The 21,939-nt window shown below is 43.9% G+C and overlaps 1 protein-coding gene across 1 annotated transcript in view; it reads left to right on the forward strand.

The window, feature by feature from the left end:
* The first annotated feature begins 17,182 nt into the window (after positions 1-17,182).
* The window catches only part of LOC140361161 (TSC22 domain family protein 1-like), a 37,698-nt gene continuing 32,941 nt past the window's right edge, over positions 17,183-21,939 (forward strand). The window contains exon 1 of the mRNA XM_072446839.1: positions 17,183-19,305. Within this exon, the coding sequence (XP_072302940.1) occupies positions 17,564-19,305 (1,742 nt within the window). The 5' untranslated portion in view covers positions 17,183-17,563. The remainder of the gene's footprint in view (positions 19,306-21,939) is intronic.

The following is a 21,939-nucleotide window of genomic DNA, read 5'->3' on the forward strand; positions in this document are numbered from 1 at the left end:
GAGCTGAGGAGGAAGATCAGGCAGGCTGAGGCCGGCTACAAGAGGAGGATGGAGGAGCAGCTGCAGCAAAAGAACATTCAGGGAGCGTGGAGGAGCCTGAAAACCATCTTGGGCTTCAAAATCCCCCCTGCCCAGACAGAGGGGGATCTACAATGGGTGAATGATTTAAATGCTCACTTCTTGAGGTTTGATCGGTCACCCGCCCCTCCCCCTGCACAGCTGCATGCTCCCTCTTCCACAGCTGGACAATGCCCTGCATCTGTTCCTCTTCGCTTATCTGCCCCGGACCATCAGCTCCCCACTTCGCCTGGACTCACCCATCCCCCCAGCACACGGTCCCCCTGCCAACCACTGACTGTCACAGCAGCACAGGTGAGGAGTGAGCTGAAGAGGATTAAAGTGAGGAAGGCAGCAGGACCTGATGGCATCAGCCCCAGGCTCCTTAAGTCCTGCGCAGATGAACTGTGTGGAGTTATGGAGCATGTCTTCAACATGAGCCTGAAGCTGAGGGTGGTACCACAGGTCTGGAAGACCTCCTGTCTGGTACCTGTGCCTAAGACACCGCGCCCCAAAGACCTCAACAGCTTCAGGCCAGTGGCTCTCACGTCCCACCTGATGAAGACACTGGAGCGGCTAGTCCTGGACCACCTCCGCTCCATCGTGAGCTCAGCCATGGACCCGCTGCAGTTTGCATATCGGTCTGGCATCGGAGTGGAGGACGCCGTCATCTCCCTGCTGCACCGCTCTCTCTCTCACCTGGAAAAGCCTGGCAGCTCTGTGAGGATTCTGTTCTTCGATCTTCCAGCGCCTTCAACACCATCCAGCCACTGCTCCTGAGGGACAAGCTGGAGACGGCTGGTGTGGAGTATGACCTGGCAGAGTGGATCCTGGACTACCTCACAGACCGACCCCAGTTTGTGAGAGCCCGGAACTGTGTGTCTGACACTCGGACCTGCAGTGTGGGGGCGCCCCAGGGCACTGTCCTCGCGCCCTTTCTATTCACCCTTTACACTGCAGACTTCAGACATGACACGGACAGCTGTGTCCTGCAGAAGTTCTCTGACGACTCTGCCATCATCGGACTCATCACGGACGACGATGACGCGGAGTACAGAGGACTGGCGCAGGACTTTGTGGACTGGTGTCAGCGGAACCACCTCCTCATCAACGCGGGGAAGACCAAGGAGATGGTGGTGGATTTCCGCAGACGCCACCCCACTACCCCCTCACCAGTGAACATCCAGGGACGGGACATTGAGAGAGTGGACTCATACAAGTACCTGGGTGTTCATCTGAACCACAAACTGGACTGGACTCATAACACAGACACACTGTACAGGAAGAGCCAGAGTCGGCTCTACCTCCTGAGGAGACTCAGGTCTTTTGGAGTGACAGGGCCACTCCTGAAGACCTTCTACGACTCTGTGGTGGCATCAGCCCTCCTGTATGGTGTGGCCTGCTGGAGCAGCAGCATCACAGAGAGGGAGAGGAGGAAGCTGGACAGTCATCAAGAAGTCCAGCTCCGTCCTGGGCTGTGCTCTGGACTCGGTGCAGGAGGTGGGGGACAGGAGGGTCCTGGCTAGATTCACATCTATGCTGGACCATGAGTGTCACCCCCTGCAGGACACTCTCTCCGCTCTGGAGAGCAGCTTCAGTGAGAGACTGATCCACCCTCGATGTGTGAAGGAAAGGTTCCGTAGGTCTTTCCTTCCTGCTGCTGTCAGACTTTATAACAAAAACTGTTAGTACTGAACACTCGCAATACTGACCTAACCATGTGCAATTCTGTCATATGTGCAATTGCTGTTGGAATTCATGTGCAATTCATGTGCAATTACTATGAAATTCATGTGCAATCTATGTGCTGTCGTGACACATATTCATGTGCAATTACTGTCGTGATCACATGCAATGGTATTTATGTATTTATTTATTCATTTGTCTATGGGAGTTTTTATTTATTTATAGGAGATCTTCTACTGAAATTGTTTTTCAGACTTCCTATAAGTGATCTGTTCTGTTCTTCTGTATCTACCTCTGTATCTACCTGCGTTGCACCAATGAAATTTCCCCATGTGGGACAATAAAGAAATATCTTATCTTATCTTATGATCTCTCTGGGTGGAGTCTGCATGTCCTCCCCGTGTTACCGTGGGTTCTCTCCGGGTTCTTCAACTTCCTCCCACCGTCCAAAGACATGCATGTGTTAGGCAAAATTGGTAACTCTAAATTGGCCCAAGTGAATGAATGTGAGAGTGAATGGCTGTCTGTAATGTGTATGTCTCTGTGTTGGCCCTGCGACGAGTTGGCCACTGTCCAGGGTGTACCCTGCCTAAGGCCCAAAGTCACTGGGATAGGCTCCAGTCACTCGCGACCCCAAAAGGGAAGAAGCGGTAGAAAAGGAATGAATGAATGAACTAGAAAGTGGTTATATTCCACAGTCCTTCAAACATGCTGTTTTGAAAAAGCCTAACCCAGACCTAGATCCTGACCTATTGGTAAACTACAGGCCTAAATCAATTCTTCCCGTTGTCTCTAAAATCCTTGAAAGAGTTGTAGTTAAAAAGCTTTGTCGCCATCTACGGGACAATAACGTATTTGAAATGTTCAAGTCAGGGTTCAGAGCCCACCACATCACTGAAACTGCCCTAGTTAAAGTCACAAATTATTTGCTATTAGATGCTGACAATGGACTTAACTGGTTTAAACCTGGTTTTGGTTGGAACTCAACGCAGTGTTTGACACCATCGACCACAACATTCTACTTCAGAGGTTAGAATGTGTTGTAGGTGTCGGAGGGACAGCCCTCAACTGGTTTAAATCCTATTTATCGGATAGGCAGAGCTCTAGACCTGAGACTTAGTGCTTGAGTGAAGGATAAAGACAATTTCAAGACAATTAATTATCTGCTTCTTAACCCTGATAAAACCAAGGTCATTGTACTAGGCCTCAAACATCTACGAGACGCTTTATCTGAGCAGATAGTCACACTGGACAATGTCAGTATTGCCTCCAGTTCTACTGTAAGAAACCTTGGAGTCTTATTTGACCAGGAGCTCTCATTTAAAGTGCAAATAAATCAAGCCTGGAAAAAACGCACTATTTGCAGTTGCACAATATAGCCAAAATCCTGCCTAAAAGCGATGCTGACTTATCCATGCATCTGTAAAGTCAAGATTAGACTACTGTAACTCCCTGTTCACAGCATGTCCTAAAAGCTCCATAAAGAGCTTTCAACAGGTTCCAAATGCAGCGGCAAAATTACTAACAGGAACTAAAAGAAGAGAGCACGTTACGCCGGTTTTTGAGTCTCTTCACTGGCTCCCTGCCGAGTTTAGAATCAAATAAAAAATCCTCCTCCTGACTTACAAAGCCAGAAATGACATGGCCCCAGCCTACCTCAAAGATGCTATAGTACCATATAATCCAAACAAGAGCTCTTTGCTCTCAAAATGCTGGCCTTCTTGTGGTCCCAAGTGTCTCTAAAAGCACAGTAGGAGGTAGAGCGTTTAGCTACCAAGCTCCTGTATTAGGCCGACACAGTCTCTTCACCAAAGACCAGGCTTAAAATGTTCCTCTTTGAAATTGTTTATGGTCAGGATAGTTATGAACAGAAATACAAACCTAAAGTTTCCCAGCTACGCTGGCCTAGGAGCAACTATGGGGAAGTATGGCAGCTTTAGCACTATCCTCTACTTCTGAATTCTCATAGAAAAATGTAATATTTAATTTCAATTGCAATCTGTTCATTGCCTTTTCTTCTTCTTCTCCCACTCCTCGCCGGTCTCGGTCTTGGTTTGATTTTGAGATCGGGTCACAGTCATTAAGCAGTCACTAGAATTACCCTTAGCTCCAGAATATTCTTTAGCTAGAAGTATTGGAACATCTAGGCCCAATACAATTTGGTAAGGTATCCATCCATCCATTTTCTGCCGCTTATCCGGGGCCGGGTCGCGGGGGCAGCAGTCTGAGCAGGGACTTACAGACTTCCCTCTCCCCAGACACTTCTTCTAACTCCTCCGGGGGGATCCCGAGGCCTTCCCAGGCCAGCCGAGAGACATAGTCTCTCCATCGTGTCCTGGGTCTTCCCCGGGGCCTCTTCCCGGTGGGACATGCCTGAAACACCTCCCGAGGGAGGCGCCCAGGAGGCATCCGGAACAGATGCCCGAGCCACCTCAGCTGGCTCCTCTCGACGTGGAGGAGCAGCGGCTCTACTCCGAGCTCCCCCCGTGTGGCCGAGCTCCTCACCTTATCTCTAAGGGAGCGCCCAGCCACACGGCGGCGGAAACTCATTTCGACCGCTTGTATCCGCGATCTTGTTCTCTCGGTCACTACCCAAAACTCATGACCATAGGTGAGGGTAGGAACGCAGACCGACCGGTAAATCGAGAGCTTTGCCTTTCGGCTCAGCTCCCTCTCTACCACAACGGTCCGATGCATGCACCGATCCGCCTGTCGATCTCACGCTCCATCCTTCCCTCACTCGTGAACAAGACCCCGAGATGCTTGAACTCCTCCATTTGGGGCAAGGACACCCCACCCACTTGGAGAGGGCAAGCCACCTTTTTCCGGTCGAGAACCATGGCCTCGGATTTGGAGGTGCTGATTCTCATCCCAGCCGCTTCACACTCGGCTGAGAACCGTCCCAGTGCATGTTGCAGGTCCGGGTTTGATGGAGCCATCAGGACAACATCGTCTGCAAACAGCAGAGATGGAATCCTGTGGTCCTCAAACCGGACACCCTCCGACCCCTGACTGCGCCTAGAAATTCTGTCCATAAAAATTATGAACAGAACCGGTGACAAAGGGCAGCCCTGGCGGAGTCCAACATGCACTGGGAATAGGTCTCACTTACTGCCGGCAATGCGAAAACCACTCTGCTCCTCCTTACCCGGGAGGCTGAGGAGTGTGATCCCTCTGTAGTTGGAACACACCCTCCGGTCCCCCTTCTTAAACAGAGTGACCACCACCCCAGTCTGCCAGTCCAGAGGCACGGTCCCCGACCGCCACGTGATGTTGCAGAGACGTGTCAACCAAGACAGTCCTACAACATCCAGATACTTTAGGTACTCAGGGCGGATCTCATCCACCCCCGGAGCCCTGCCACCGAGGAGTTTGCGAACAACCTCAGTGACTTCAGCTTGGGTGATGGATGAGCCAGCCTCTGAGTCCCCGGTCTCTACTTCCTCTTCGGAAGACGTTACTGAGGGATTAAGGAGATCCTCAAAGTATTCCTTCCACCGTCCGACGACATCCCCAGTCGAGGTCAGCAGGCCTCCACCCGCACCGTAAACGGTGTTGGTGAGGCACTGCTTCCCCCTCCTGAAGTGCCGGACGGTTTGCCAGAATTTCTTTGGTGCCGACCGAAAGTCCTCCTCCATGGCCTCCCCGAACTCTTCCCAGGCCCGGGTCTTTGCCTCTGCGACAGCACGAGCCGTGGCTCGCTTAGCCTCCCGATACCTGTCGATGACCTCCGGAGACCCACAAGCCAGAGTGGCCTGATAGGCCTCCTTCTTCAGTCTGACGGCATCCCTTACTTCCAGTGTCCACCACCGGGTTCGGGGGTTGCCGCCACGACAGGCACCGGAGACCTTGCGACCACAGCTCCGAGCAGCCGCATCAACAATGGAGGCGGAGAACATGGTCCACTCGGACTCAATGTCCCCAACCCCCCCCGGGACATGGGAGAAGCTCTCCCGGAGACGCGAGTTGAATACCCTACTGACAGAGGGCTCCACAAGACGTTCCCAACAGACCCTCACAATGCGCTTGGGTCTGCCAAGTCTGTCCGGCTTCCTCCTCCGCCAGCGGATCCAACTCACCACCAGGTGGTGATCGGTTGACAACTCTGCCCCTCTCTTCACCCGAATGTCCAAGACACGCGGCCGGAGGTCAGATGACACGACAACGAAGTCGATCATTGACCTCCGGCCTAGGGTGTCCTGGTGCCATGTGCACTGATGAACACCCTTGTGCTTGAACATGGTGTTCGTTATGGACAAACCGTGGCTAGCACAGAAGTCCAATAACTGAACACCGCTCGGGTTCAGATCGGGGAAGCTGTTCTTCCCGATCACCCCTCCCCAGGTGTCACTGTCATTGCCCACGTGGGAAGTCCCCCAGTAGAACAACGGAGTCACGGTGCACTGTCCAGTACTCCTCCCAAGGACTCCAAGAAGGCCGGGTACTCTGCACTGCTGTTCGGCCCGTAGGTCGCCACAACAGTGAGAGACCTGTTCCCCACCCGAAGGAGGAGGGACGCGACCCTCTCGTTCACTGGGGTAAACTCCAACACGTGGCGGCTGAGCTGAGGGGCTATAAGCAAGCCCACACTGGCCCGCCGCCTCTCCCCGCGGGCAACACCAGAGAAGTGGAGCGTCCAGCCCCTCTCGAGGAGATGGGTTCCAGAGCCCAAACTGTGCATGGAGGTGAGGCCGACTATATCTAGTCGGTATCGCTCAACCTCCCGCTCAAGCTCAGGCTCTATCCCCCCCAGCGAGGTGACATTCCATGTCCCCAGAGTTAGTCTCTGTGTCTGGAGATCTGGTTGCCGAGGCCCCTGCCGTCGACTGCCGCCCAGATCTCTCTGCACCGGCCCCTTATGGATCCTCCTGCGGGTGGTGGGCCCACGGGAGGGCGGCCCCACGTCGCTCTTTCGGGCTGTGCCCGGCCGGGCCCCGTGGGGTAAGACCCGGCCACCAGGCGCTCGCCATTGAGCACCCATCCCAGGCCTGGCTCCAGGATGGGGCCCTGGTGACGCCGATCCGGGCAACGTAAATGGCCTTGTCATTTTACTCATCATAGGGGGCTTCTGAACCGATCTTTGTCTGACCCGTCACCTAGGACCTGTTTGCCTTGGGAGACCCTACCAGGGGCTTGAAGCCCCCAACAACATAGCTCCCGGGATCATTCGGGCGCTCAAACCCCTCTACCACGTTAAGGTGTCGATTCAAGGAGAGGTAAGGTAACTGCTCCAATACACCTACCAAAAGATAGACCTCCGACCTATACAGTTACTTGTGCAATGGGGTAGCTGACCCTGTCATTGTGGATACAAACAATATTGACAGTTGGTCCCTCCACAAACTATGACGTCTTAAAATAAAACCTTGAACTTGTTTGCGTATGATCAAAGTTTTGCACCTATCAATAAGAATAACTTTGATATGTTTAAAGAATCCCCTGACTGAAATATTTATTAAAGCTTATAAAATTAGAAATTTCAAAAAGAATAATATATAATAAAATTAATGCCGCGGTAGACTTTATTCTTTATTCTTTAGACTTTATTCTTTAGACTTTATTCTTTAGACTTTATTCTTTAGACTTTAGACTTTATTCTTTATTCTTTAGACTTTATTCTTTAGACTTTATTCTTTAGACTTTAGACTTTATTCTTTATTCTTTAGACTTTATTCTTTAGACTTTATTCTCTAAACCCCCTCCTCCCTGAACCTGCGTCACCTAGCAACAGAGACCCGCCGCTAATGCTGATGCTAACGCTAATGCTAAGACCACGGCACGAGAGGAAATGTTCCATCAAAATAAAAGAAGAAGAGGAAGTGAAGGCATTAATTGCGCCCCTGCCGGCCAATTGTGAAAATACACAATATCTACTTTTTTTCATGGCGTCTTGAGGAGAATATAACCCTCGAGTTTCAAACAAATCAGATGTTGAGTTTTTCACACAATGGGTAGGGGGCGCTATAGAGTAAATTTGTTACATGGGTATTAATTATTTCCAATCAGACCATGAAAACGCATTAGTGAGTGAAATATGAGCTCCTTAGATCAATTCCATTAGACGTGACTTGTAATCGAAAAAACAGGAAATTAAGCCTTTTTTGGAATATCAATTTTTTTTTGAATATTTATTAAATTTCACTTTGGATGCAAAAAGTGTTGTTTTTAGCTCAATCGGACAAAAAACCTAGGACAAGTATGATTAAAAAAAAAAAAAAACATTCAACATGGCTAATTTCCTGTTTATCATATGCCAGGTGTGATTTACTCATCAAAGGTAGCTTTATCACTGTTCCAAGTTTCATGTGCCTAGGCCAAAGATTATTTTTTTCTTTTTTGAACTAGTCGGCACTGTTGCGATGGGCGTTCTCGCAACCTCCATTTTATTCGAGTTCGGGCCGAGCCGATCGCGTCTATGTCCCCATGTGTGACATTCATCAATGTTCAGGGGGTCAAAAATGCCCGAGTTGTGGCAAATTTTACCATGCAAAACTATAATAAGAATAATAAGAAACCATGGCAAGAACAATGTCTCGATCCATTCCAATAAGAAACCTGGCAAGAACAAAGACTCGTCGCATTCCATTCCATGGAATGGCTCGAGCCAATTATATAAATGTATTTGGGCAGCCACTCTACAAATTACATAAACAAATGAATGGGAGGGTAATTTTATTTTAATTGATGAAGAATGGGGAAATATATGTATATCTCAGTAAAGAAACACAAAATCACATGTTTGGAGGGAATTCTGTAGGAAAAACGTTTTTACATAAAACCGGCAGTCAAGGGAGACCAAGCTCACCAGTCATGTCCAGAAGCCGCTCTGTTGCTCTCGGCCACATATTAAATCAATGCATATAGCATATTTAGCCAGCATGAGCTAGAAGGATTTTATGCTGTTTCAGGTTTCAACCAATAATAAATTGTAATATTTTTTGACGTTGTCTTTGTGTGACTGATATTTAACTGTGCTGATTTTATTTAAGCAATTCACAGATTAAGGCTCATCCTAGGCAGTGCTAGATTCTTGACACAAGAGGGCGGTGTTTGCTTTTGCCATTGCTGCGCTCTACCAAAGCCAGAAAATAACAGATATTTACAGTCTATGTGCTTTACTTTGATGCTTTGAAGAGGTTTCTCAAAGTGTTTAAAGATGTGGGTCCAAGCATTCTTCACATATATCTCCATGTCCATTTGAGTTATTGTCCATGTTCATTGTCAATTTAGCAGCATTTCAGCGTCATCCTGGAACAATACTGATCTGTATCTTGCAAATCTCAATGTAACAAACATCCTCTAAAATGTGAATATAGCTTTTATATGTGAAAAATATATATATATAGTTTCATCTATAAAGTGTTAACAAAAAACAACAATTGAATGAGTCAAATAAATCATTATATGTATAAAAATGAAAGCAAATGAATAATAAATACATAATGTATATAGCTACTACTACCACTGCTCCAATAGCTTCTAATATATCCTGGAACCAAGAATTGGCAGACCATCCCACATGTTCATTCATGTGCAATCCATGTGCCGTCGTGACACATATTCATGTGCAATTACTATCGTGATCACACGCAATGGTATTTATGTATTTATTTATTTGTCTATGGGAGTTTTTATTTATAGGAGATCTTCTACTGAAAGTGTTTTTCAGACTTCCTATAAGTGATCTGTTCTTCTGTATCTACCTCTGTATCTTCCTGCGTTGCACCAATGAAATTTCCCCATGTGGGAAAATAAAGGATTATCTTATCTTATCCTATGTTCGCCCTCAGAGACAACAGTTGTTGTGATTTTGGGCGTTACAAACATAAATTGAATTGAATTGATTTGAATTGAATGTTCTGAAGCTCCAAATGCATCTCTTATAACCAACAACGCCTCTATCCCACTCGTCATATTGTCTGAACTATCAAGAATTAAAGTATAGCAGGTTTCTCCTGTTAGATTGAAAGCAACACAAAGTCCACCTTGCTTGGCCAAAATATAATCAAGCGCCATGCTGAGTATTTTACAAAACATTAAATCCTCTTATAGTTTCATTAGCAAACCCTTTAAGCTATTGTGAATGTTGACCAAACTATTGTCATGCATTTATATTATATTTCTGTGTCATACTTATCATATGTGACACGATATTCTAACGAACAACATGCTACTGTTCTGCCTGTTTTCCCTGTTTGCATCAAATAAAGATCTTGAGAACGATCCTTGCCTCTCGCAGTCTGTTATAGACTAAACTTCGACACTATGCATATGAGTCTATATGATTGGCTAAAAATGTCACCCCATACCATGGAAACCATCCGATTCCCCATTTTTCACCCAAACCAATTATACGATTCTAAGTTATGAAACCTAGCCCTCTTTTCTTTGTCATGAGGAACAATGGCCTGTTGCATCCCATTAGACGCTTGACCTTTCTGAATAACCAAGACTTCATAAGGAAGCTTCAAATTTACCAAATAACAAAAGTCTGTCCATCCATATAGAAGTTCTAATGGTCACATTTCTAAGTGTAGTTTGCTTCCTGCACATACAATGTCCTTCTCTGTCCACCACTATTCAGCTTAAACATTACGGGATATTTATCCCTGAGTGCTCCATGAGGGACTTTTCTGAACTCCATCCCATATATATCACACTCTGAAATCCCCATGAACACTCCATTGTGTGTTATTCAAAGACAATTATCAACTTTTAACAATCTTAACTCCACTGCATTGTTACCTTCCCATCTACATCAAGAAAATTCATATATGGGAGTTCACTAAACCATGAACACTCATGTGAAGGTTGAAACAACTTCTTCCAATATAACCACACATTTTTACTCGCATATTGATTTAAATGTATCTATGACAACACCAGTGATTGACACTTAAAACTTAATGGCTCTGTAATGGCTCCATAATTGAAGACCATGTACTTGGTGATGGGATCTTCACCAAACATGGACATCCATCTGGGCAAGCTGATCTAACAGCATGTGTTAACTGTAGATAAAAATTTCTCCCTGCTCATTGATCAGGGATTTATAATGCAGAGGAATCAAACTCAAATGCCTTCCACTTAGTCTCCCTCTTACTTAATCCTTTAGGATTCCATTCTCTCCTCTAATGTCTGAGTCTCCTCACTTTGTCAAGGATTTTTTTTCACCAAACGTGGCTTCATAGTCTCTTTACTAATCACTCTAGATTGCTTAGGGGTCACTTAAGATTTTAAAGTCGTCATTACTCTTGAATGCTCTAAAGTGGTAGCCCCATGTCAAAGGTGTCAAAACACTTCGCCCCCACTGTTGTATTCGTCCTGCTTTCAAAGTCATCCTACTTGTAGGAGTAATTGATGAAGTACCTAGTGTAGCTGTCAATGTAATGGCCAATGTTGCTGATATAGTAGATGATTTCATATTTGGTGAGTATTGGTCCTCTCATTGGTTCTCTCTTTACTTTTGTCCATCCATACAACCTCCTTCTCTCCTGTCTCCATCTTGGCTGTTGTAACCTTTGTCCGTCTCTCCTCTGTAGGCATTGGCATAATTTATACCCTTCTATCCATACATTTCTAAATGGTCCAAATCTATAATTTGGATACAAATATCTACAAGTATATTCCCCTTGATCTTCCTACATAACATTTTATTTACTATATTATATTACATTATATATAGCACTGATGGTGCTCTCTAGAGTTCAGTGGCAGCTGGTGATGTAGTGATTTGATATGACCGTGTTTTTTTTTTTTTTAACTGTCCAAAATTGAATATTTAACATTGACTGTATGGATACATATTTTAAATACACATTTACAGCTGAATTAATTAAGTAAAGACATTTTATTTCCACTTTTGGTAATGATAATACAATGACTTAGAGGCAGATACCATTTGTGAGAAAATACATTTGACATAAAATTACATTTTACACTTTATAAAATATAAGATTTCAAAGAGCAAAACAAAAATCTCAGTGATACTGTACCTTATAGTGCATATTAGCAATTACTACATTAAGAGGAAATAAAAACACAAACAATTGTTGGTGCCTGTTTCATAAAACAGCTTCTAAGTGGCATTAGTTACCCTGAACTACATGTGTAACATTTTACATTTTTATATTTAATCATCACAGACATTATTGCTGTATGGAAAGTTGTTCTTAAAGACATGTCATTTAGAATTCTTTCATGGGTTATATTAGTGGTCAACTATTATAACTCGACTAAAATTACTCAGATAGATGATCAAAAAGACCATTTACATTGTATTTTTTATTCTAAAAAAAATATTATATTATATTATAATGTTTAAAATATTACTAGGGCCTATTTATAATAGCATATTATTATTATTACAACAACAACAACTGATTACTGATTATTACAATAATAATACTAGTCTATTAATAATGGTAATTCATCACAGCCCCTGGGCAGGATCATAGTTAAACTATTCAATATCACAATTTCTGAAAACCATGTTGGGAATCATAGTTTATTTTTATTTTGTCTGTATTGTTTAATCCATTTCCCTTTCAGAATGGTATTAGATGAACCAAAATCCATTCTTCATCCATATAACTGCAGTAAATAAGAGGGTTACTATTATTCATTTTATTCATTTTATTCATTTTTTTCATTTTATTTTTATTTTTTATTTTTTTATATTATTATTATTATTATTTTACTTTTTATCAAAAATAAGAGTTTTTTTATAAGAGTTTTTTATAAGAGCTTTTCTATTAAGAGTGTTTTTTTCTAGTTTTCTATAAGTTATCTGTTCTTTTACTTCTGTACCTACCTGTGTTGCAACAATGGAATTTCCCCATTGTGTGGACAAATAAAGGCTTCATCATCATTATCATTCAAAATTATTCGCCCATTGGCGACAGCCCATCGCTGAGTCACACAATCTTTGTTTAAGTGATGAAATAAAAAAAATAAAAAAGTCTTTATCTATAGCTCCAATGGTGTTTTTGGCATCAAATGCCATTGCGTGGTACACAAGTATATGGGCTTTTATTTTTTGACCAAAATTCCGGAACAAAAATTTAAGTTAAATCTATTCTTGACTTTTTGAAGTAGAGGTTCAAAGTTGCTGTCAACTCTCATTATTTGGTTTTGGTGTATTTTGACTCCAAGATAAGAGATATTTTATTTTAGTGGGATACAACAGACTGTTTGGTCAAAGAGAATTGCTTCTCTGACAGTTCACTCTTATTGATGTTGACCTCTAATCCAAAGGCTTTGGAGAAGACTTTAAGGAAATCAACAGCTTTATGAATTTTGTTTTGTGTAAAAAGAGAGTAGTTCTGCTTTTAATTCTAATCTCCAAAGTGTAATCCATTAAAGTGGATAATGCCTGCATTACTAAAAGGAACAAGTAGGAAGCAACAGTTTTTGTTCATAATACAAATTACCTTTTGAAAGCATTCCACAAAACCAAATAAATCAAGTAATTCAAACAAAAAAGGATGCTCTGTAGTGTCAAATGTCAATACATGTCAATAAAGATCAAATCAAATCAATTTATTTTTGTAAGGCCCAAAATCACAACAACAGTTGCCTCTGAGGGCCACAGGGAGAAATGAATCAACAATGTCTGTGGTGGCGATGAAGTCAGACAATGTCTGTGGTGGCGAGGGAGTCAGACAATGTCTGTGGTGGCGAGGGACGATGTCCCAGGGTCCTCTGTCCTTAGACTCTCCTTCTCGGCCAGGAAAAACTACAAAAAGAGAGAACCACACCATTTAAATTAAACGATTCAATATAGTCTATAATATCAAACCCTAGTCTGATGTTATTGCAAATGTGTCTTCCACTCATAAAGCCAGATTGCCAGACCGGCATTCATCAATAATTTCATTCAAACATTTTTCTGTTTTTTATTTTTCAATTCATTGTAGAAAAAGCTTCAGTTGTAGTCATCTGGACTCAGTTTGAAAAAATAGACGTTTCGACTCTCATCCAAGAGTCATTGTCAATAAAAGAATTTAGATCGAGAACTCCGATATTAATACTGTTCTGTGGTAAGACCCGCCCATTGGGAGGAGCCTTCCTGAAGTAGAAAGAGTTCCTGGTATCTATAATGGAATACTGAACCCCTGGAAAGGTAGAGGACCAGGACCAGGACATTTAAATGCTAATCAGGTACTCAGGGTGGTTGAGCCAGGGTCTCACAAAGACAAAGAGGATTCTAATAGCCCATTAAAATTCTGAATAGGCTAGCTCGGTAGATACAAGGGGGGAGTTTCTGTTGAAACAAACAACTTATCTTATCTTAACTCTTTCTACTTCAGGAAGGCTCCTCCCAATGGGCGGGTCTTACCACAGAACAGTATTAATATCGGAGTTCTCGATCTAAATTCTTTTATTGACAATGACTCTTGGATGAGAGTCGAAACGTCTATTTTTTCAAACTGAGTCCAGATGACTACAACTGAAGCTTTTTCTACTATGGAACACGCCTGGACGAATGAGGGATTACACCGACATATTTTCAATTCATTATTTATTAAAGTAATGGGCCTACAACTATAATCTTAATTAATCTCTAATTATTATCTTTAAGTATAACAAAGTTCTGTTTCAGTTCTTCAATTCTTCAATGGTTAATTCAATTAAATTTATTTTTGTAACGCCCAAAATCACAACAACAGTTGCCTCTGAGGGCGACAGTGAAAAATTAATCAAGCAATGTCTGTGGTGGAAAGGGACGATGTCCCAGCATCCTCTGTCCTTAGACCCTCCTTCTCGGCCAGGAAAAACTACAAAAAACCTCCTTGGGAAAAAGTAGAAACCTGGAGGAGTTCCAGAGTGAAGGAGAGATCTGACTCTCACAGACGGACAGACGCGAGGGAGACTGGAGCTGGACCCACTCTTCAGGCAGATGAGGGACCGTCGGAGTCGAGCTGGACCCACTCTTCAGGCAGATGAGGAACCATCCATACGGGGCAGGGTCCACTTCACATGGAGAGGAGCATCTGGGTCCGCAGGTCCTCAGGAGTGAGAAAAAGAAGGCGGTGAACAGTTTGCAAGTGGAATTAAAAATGAAATATTGTTTTATAGAATAAGTAGTCAGAAGAAGAGGATAGTGCTCAAGCTGCCATACTTCCCCCAGCATAGTTGCTCCTAGGGCAGCGTAGCTGAAGCTGTGGGTTTATATTTCTCTTCCTAACTGGTCTGACCATAAGCGATTTCAAAGAGGAACGTTTTAAGCCTGGTCTTAAATGAAGAGACCGTGTCGGCATCTTTAACATGGACCGGAAGCTGATTCCATAACACAGGCGCTTGGTAGCTAAACGCTCTACCTCCTACTGTGCTTTTAGAGACTCTTGGGACCACCAGAAGGCCAGCATTTTGAGAACGAAGAGCTCTGTTTGGATGATATGGTACTATGGCATCTTTAAGGTAGGATGGGGCCATGTCATTTATGGCTTTGTAGGTCAGGAGTAGAATTTTACATTTGATTCTAAACTCGACGGGGAGCCAGTGAAGAGACTCCAGCACTGGCGTAATGTGCTCTCTTCTTTTAGTTCCTGTTCGTAATCTTGCTGCTCCATTTTGAACCAGTTGAAAGCTTTTTATGGAGCTTTTAGGACACGCTGCGAGCAGGGAGTTATAGTAGTCTAATCTAGTCGTTACAAATGCATGGATAAGTTTTTCAGCATAGCTTTTAGGCAGGATTCTTCTTCTGATTTTGGCTATGTTGCACAAATGGAAATAGGCTGTTTTACAAGCTTGATTTATATGAGCTTTAAATGAGACTGTCAAATAAGACTCCAAGGTTTCTTACAGTAGAACTGGAGGCTACACTGACATTGTCCAGTGTGACTATCTGCTTGGATAGAGCGTCTCGTAGATGCTTAGGGCCAAGCACAATTACCTTGTTTTTTTCAGGGTTAAGAAGCAGATAGTTTCATCATTTCAGAAGTGTCATCCAGGTTTTTATATCCTTCACTCAAGCACTAAGTCTGTCTACTTGATCGCTCTGATCAGGTTTCATTGATAAATACAGCTGAGTGTCATCTGCATAGCAGTGGAAGTTAATGCCATGCTTTCTGATAATGTTGCCTAACGGCAGCATATAGAGAGTAAACAGAATTGGACCGAGTACTGATCCCTGTGTCCCTAATTTCTGGTTACAGATGCTCGGAATCTTCACTAATCACTCATTTGTTTCAAAACATAGGTTTTGAATTAGAATTTTTACTGGTGCACAAAATGAACCGTGCATCAACATCACTGTGTTCAAAAAACAATATTTTCACACAAAAACAAAAACATTAATATTTACTGCAAATCAGTGTTACTTCTGCTGTTGCCTTTCAGAGACCAGTTCAGAAATGCGCGGGTTCACCTCGGCAAGTGCCACTCTCATTTCATTTTCGCGACAAAGTCTGTTCCTTTTCTTAATTCTTATGTCCAGCTTCCTTGAAAAGGATTGCTCGCAAATATATTATTTTATAATATAGAAAAGGACAAGGGAAATGGCCACAGAGGCTGCCCTTTTGGGGCCATTGGTGCAAAGACTTAGCCCTAAAAGGAGGGCTTTGATTCAGGGTAAACTCTGGGGCCTTTTCCCTATTCTTTTTGGCCCTTTTAGGTGCAAGCTGGTACCAAGACTTTGCCCAGGTTTTTGAGTTATAGCTGTTTTTGTTTTAATTGCTTAAAAAGCATTTTCAGACAATTTGTGAGTTATGAAGGAAATACAAGAGATGTCTATTCCATACTTTCTGAGCAAGAAGGGCTTGTACATCCTCACAACATGTATTTTAAAGTTTGAACCTATCATAATGCATTTTTGAGTTATATCTGTTTTTGTTTTTATTGCTTAAAAAGCATTTTCAGACAATTTGTGAAAGTGCAAGAGATATTTAATCGATACTTGCTCAGCAAGGAGGGATCTGCTTTTCAAGCAATAACAGCCAAATCAACTGCAACTCAAAAAAATAATAAAATTCACGCTCTGTCCGTACTTACCCCATTGCTCATCTGGGCTTTAAAACAGTGTTAAATATGGCCAATGTCTGTTTGCCAAATATGGGCCATATTTAACACTTTGTATGTGGACCACATTAGGCTGACTTCTGGTTACCCAAATAAATAATTGATGGAAGTGCCTTATCTTTGCCATAATATTTAAAAATGAAAAACATTTTGGACATATTACCCAAAGTTTAAAAATGTAGTGCCTGTGCGGTCCGGGCAGGAACAGGCGAGAATACTGGGCAGACTCAGAGCCGTGAGGTCCAGTCTCAGGTCCTGGCTGAGACGTGAGACGTGAAACAGCGCAGGGCGAACAAGACACGCGTCACAGACCGCTTTAGTCACGGATTGCGCGTCTTTCCACAAGAGTCCGAAAGATGAATGTGTCTTCTATTTGTGGCATTCGCGACACCACATCTGGCTCTTTCTTATGCCTGAGCATCGGTGGACTTCGTGTAGTGACCTGTTCAGATGTGGTACCAATTTCACGTGTCATAAGTAAAGAAATGTATACGGACGTTTGCTAACAGCGCTGCTAGCCACTTTGGCTAACCTCAGCTAGCTCTGGATTCTTTGTATAGCTTGCTCTGAATGAAGTCGGATGTTGACCTGATCTGAGCTGGACGCTGGACACTTGTCTCGTGCTGGGGACATTTTGTTTAAGCAGACTCCGGTGTCTTGGGAAACACTTGTTTGTCATGGTCGAGCTCTTAAAGACATAAATCTACAGCCTTGTCACTGCTGCTCTAGTGACGCGCTACTGCTGTTCAGGGAGCTAGCTTTAGCAACAACACGTACGTGCACCGGAAGACACGGAGACATGCAGCAGCAAGACTTAACCGAGGACCTGCCCTGTACCAGCTCTTGCACCGGGCCTGAGGCGAGGAAGTCCGCCTACCATCAGAGGAGAGGCAGCAGCGTACCCGGAACCTCCAACGTCACAGTAGACGAGAGCGGCGCGCAGGCGGGCTTCTCATCACCGGCTTCTCACCAGCAGTGTCAGGGGCCAGGGGCTCAGGTTAAGAAGAAAAGTGGCTTCCAAATAACTAGTGTCACCTCGGCCCAGATAAATGTGAGTGGGAACAATAGTTTAGCAGATGATACTGAGAGTTATGATGACATGGATGAGTCACACATGGAGGACCTGTCCTCCAGTGACCTGCTGGATGCGTCCAGAGCTACAGACACAGGCGTTCCTGGGAGGAGCTCCTCTGATGAGACCCTCAACAGTTTGCATGGAGTGGACACGCCTGGACTGGTGTCCCCCAACGAGCATGTGCACTCTCATGTCCCTCAGGTGTCTCTAGTGAATGGAACAGTGAATCTGCACGTCTCTCCTCAGCCTCACCTCCACAAGAGTGTTCCAGGACGGGAAGCAGCCGTGCTTTTGCCTATTGCACCATTCACTCTGTCCAGTCCGGACCTTCCCAAAGTTGGGACCTCTCAGTCCCAAAGAACACCAATGTTGAATAAGAGTAAACCTACAGGGGACACCCATCCTGACTTAGACCTGCAGAGCTCTGTTGCTCCTGCAGCTGAGCCTAATGTGGGCGTGGAGTCAGGAGCCCCCAGCACCCAGAGCCAATACCCTCAGACTCAGGGCACCCCCGGCTCACGCTTCAGGGTAGTCAAACTAGACACAAACTCTGAGCCCTTTCGAAAAGGCAGATGGACTTGTACTGAATTTTATGAGAAGGATCTTCCTCACTTGGCATCAGAGGCACTCAAAGGTGTTGAGGTGTCTGCAGAGAGCGAAGCAGCCAATGTTGGCATAAGTTCTGCTGCTCCTCTTCAGTCCTATCAGCTGCTAAACCAAGACATCAGCAGTGCACCAGCCATGAAAAGCCCCCCACAGGGGCTCCCCCAGACCGCTGCACTATCTTATGTCCCAGTACAGAAAACTCTGGTCACCACAGCACCGTTTAACATCCTGCCCCAACAGCTGCCCTACACTGTGGATCCACACAAGCCATTCGGGGTCTATCTTCAGCACAGCACAAGTCTACCACCGGCCAACATCCCGCAGCCTGATTTCATCCAGCCCACTGCACCATTTCAGAGCCAGGTTCAACCCCCTTTGGCCTGCACGTCGACAGGAGTGCCCCACATGTCAGTCCCAGCACAGCTATCGGTCAGTATCACAAAGCAGCTGGGAGCCCAGAGTCTGGGAAGCCCTTCACCTCAGGCGTTCCTCCCCAACATGGCTCCATCTCTGCAGCTGCATCCACAGTCGTTGGTACAACCAACTGCCCTACAGGGCTCTGTAGGCCCCCCCTCAGGGGCCCAGGTCCTGCCCCTGACAGCGCTGCAGGCAGACCTCCAGCCTCTCCTGGCCCCTACAGCCAACATGAGGAGCTCTCATCTGGAGGATGCTCATAGGCTGCTGTTCCAACATCAGGGTCTGTTGGGCTTGCCCAGGCTGGGGGCCCCAGGAGCAGAGGGCGCAATGGAATCGGGAAATGCTGGAGCAGCGCTAGCCCACATGGGGATGTCAGCAGAGGCCAATGCCTTCATGGCTGCTGCTGCCAGTCTGAGGAGTCATACTGATGGAGAGAATGACAGGTGAGTGCACGCAACAGCACTACAGCAGATTTAATTTCAACACTGTCACATGTCACAAGTCAGCCTTTATAGAAAACATACTGCAATGATGATTTATTTCATTATTTTTTTCCATTTAAAGTCTCTGATTCTTTCTGCACTAATGATTTTTTGACCTGATTAGTCTAAAAATAAATGGATGGGTACATTTGATTCCCTGTGATTCCGCCTCTTCGGCGGCAAGTTAGCGCAAGTTACCACTCAATTCACAGCAAGAATGCCCTGGGAAATTTTCTTTCTGTGTGGAGTTAGCATAATTTTCTTCTGAAAACATGTAAAATAGGCTCCCCTCTCCCCTGAATAAGAGATGCTATATCTCAGTTGGCCTTGATAACATCAACCAGCTCAGGGACTACAGGTGCCCAGGACGTTGACATAAACACTAGTGCCGCTGTGCTCAGTGGCTGAGCCCGCACCCTGGGGTTGGGTGTGCTCTCTGGCTGGGCATGTGTGACAGTTATCTGGTCACAGCCGGCCGCAGGAGACACAGGGTTAGAGGGGGAGGAGTCGGGTACCCTTCATGCTAGCCCACCACTGTTTCCTGACTTTGGTAATTTGTCCACTTCTTAAGTACTAGTGTGAGTTTTTGCACACAGGTTTGATTCATCCATCTTGCTGCTATTTTGTTGACTCGCCTGAGCACATTGTGTGTTTATTTATGTTGTTTGTCTTGGCTGGAGAAAAAAAGCAGCTTTCTTCTTGACAGCAGTCTAGACCACAGCCTTGGGAAAGTTTCAAACTGGGGATGTAATGATATCCAAATGTCTTGGTATGATATTCTTATTTATTTATTTCAGGGACAGTGCATATTAATAAACATTTCTGTAAATATGCCAGAATTATCCAAATGTCTTTTTCATCTGTAGTTCCATGACAGCGTAAAACAGGGAATAAAAAAAACAAGCACAGACATTACATAGTGCATATACTTCTAACTTCTATTTACATAATGGGACACAGACACATCATTCATCCAGATACAGACAACATACACATAAACTCATGATATGCATCTCACACAGTACATTATTTAATTCAATAGTGTGGTGAGACTAACAGAGTTATTATACTTTTTCCTTTCAAAATGCCTTGACAAACCTTTGTGGTGAATCATTACTGTCATATTCCAAACACTTGTAATTATAGAGCATTTTTACTGGCTGCGAACCAGAAAGGCTGCCGAGCTGTTAGCATGCCAGTTGTTGTTAGCATTACCAGGACGGCAAATGTCTGCTCTGTCCTCTGAAAGTTGTGCTAAGGACTGCTTGCTGTTTTAGTTTTTAAACATTCAATATTAGTCTAAAGTTCAGTGGATTTTATCAAGAAAGAATAGCTTTATGGTATTTATTTGTTTTTGCATTGAAATAGTTTAGTCATTTCGAATTCGGAATTTTTTAAACACCACTGTATTTGCAATTGAACTCATTTGAACTAAACTCTGACCTCTTGCATTGCCGCACCAATGGTATTTTCTGAACAGAAGTCGCAGTATTGGTTACCTTAAATTTCCTCTTTGGAAAGACATGTGGATACATTTATAATGAATAATTTGCTGGTTTGGATTTCTAGATGATGATCATTGAACAAGATCTGGGTTAAGTCCCAATCAGATTAAACTTTCAGCGCTATTGTCCGGAGTTGTTTGGTTGTGATATTATAAATGCGTTAATCATAGTCTCATAAATATCAGAGACATTACCTTTTAAGAATGTGCGTTGCCTCTAATCTGGCGATATGATACGTATCACAATTCACATGACACACTTCGATATTTCACGATAAAGTTAATACTGTTGACAATGGCGATTTATTGCAATTTTCTTTTGACTTAGTAACTTCATAAATTAAAACAATTATTTTCTCTTTTGATCAGTCATAACATTAGACACATCTATAGACACTTTTTGGTATTGATACTGAATGATTCTCAGTGGAGGTATTGATATTTGATAACACAACTCAACAGTGTACATTCTGTTTCGGATTAAAATGATCCTTAAAATACAATCTTTTAAGTGCTCATGTATGGTTTTTGCCAGTATTGACATGGACATCAACTAAAATCAAGGCAACAATGCAACCTCACTAATATGCGTGACGTCAAAATATCGCAATATTTAGCCTCTAATTACCATTTCTTTTTTTCTCTGTTCCTTATGGTGTGGAAAAGGTGGTTATCTAGTGCAGTGGATCCCAAAGTGTGGGTTGGTGCATGAATCGTGAGCAGGGGTCCGCGTGATGATTTCAAGATGTAAATAAAAAAATTTAACAATGTTTTACAATATTATTTTTTTTGTTTTAGTGAAATTGGGTCAGATAACACAATTAACTTAAAAGGTTTACAACTTGAAATGATTACAGATGGCTATTCAATTTTTTTTATAGCTGGTTGCATGGTTATTTTGGGATCCCCAAGCATCAAAGTGTTATCAGCTGAAGTTTTATGATCATTGTTAGCTGCTATGACATGTGCAGTTTGCTGTATAACAGGTGTGTGCTTTTACCTATCATATCTGCTCTGTCAGCTGCTCGTTTGCTGAGAACAAGACGGGGCAAAAATCAACCCAGCCAGTCCATCTGGAGCTTCAGGTGGAA

Source organism: Eucyclogobius newberryi, unplaced genomic scaffold, assembly GCF_026437365.1.
Source record: "Eucyclogobius newberryi isolate DKJ021-1_F unplaced genomic scaffold, fEucNew1.0.hap1 SCAF_1, whole genome shotgun sequence".
Taxonomy (NCBI): Eukaryota; Metazoa; Chordata; class Actinopteri; order Gobiiformes; family Gobiidae; genus Eucyclogobius; species Eucyclogobius newberryi.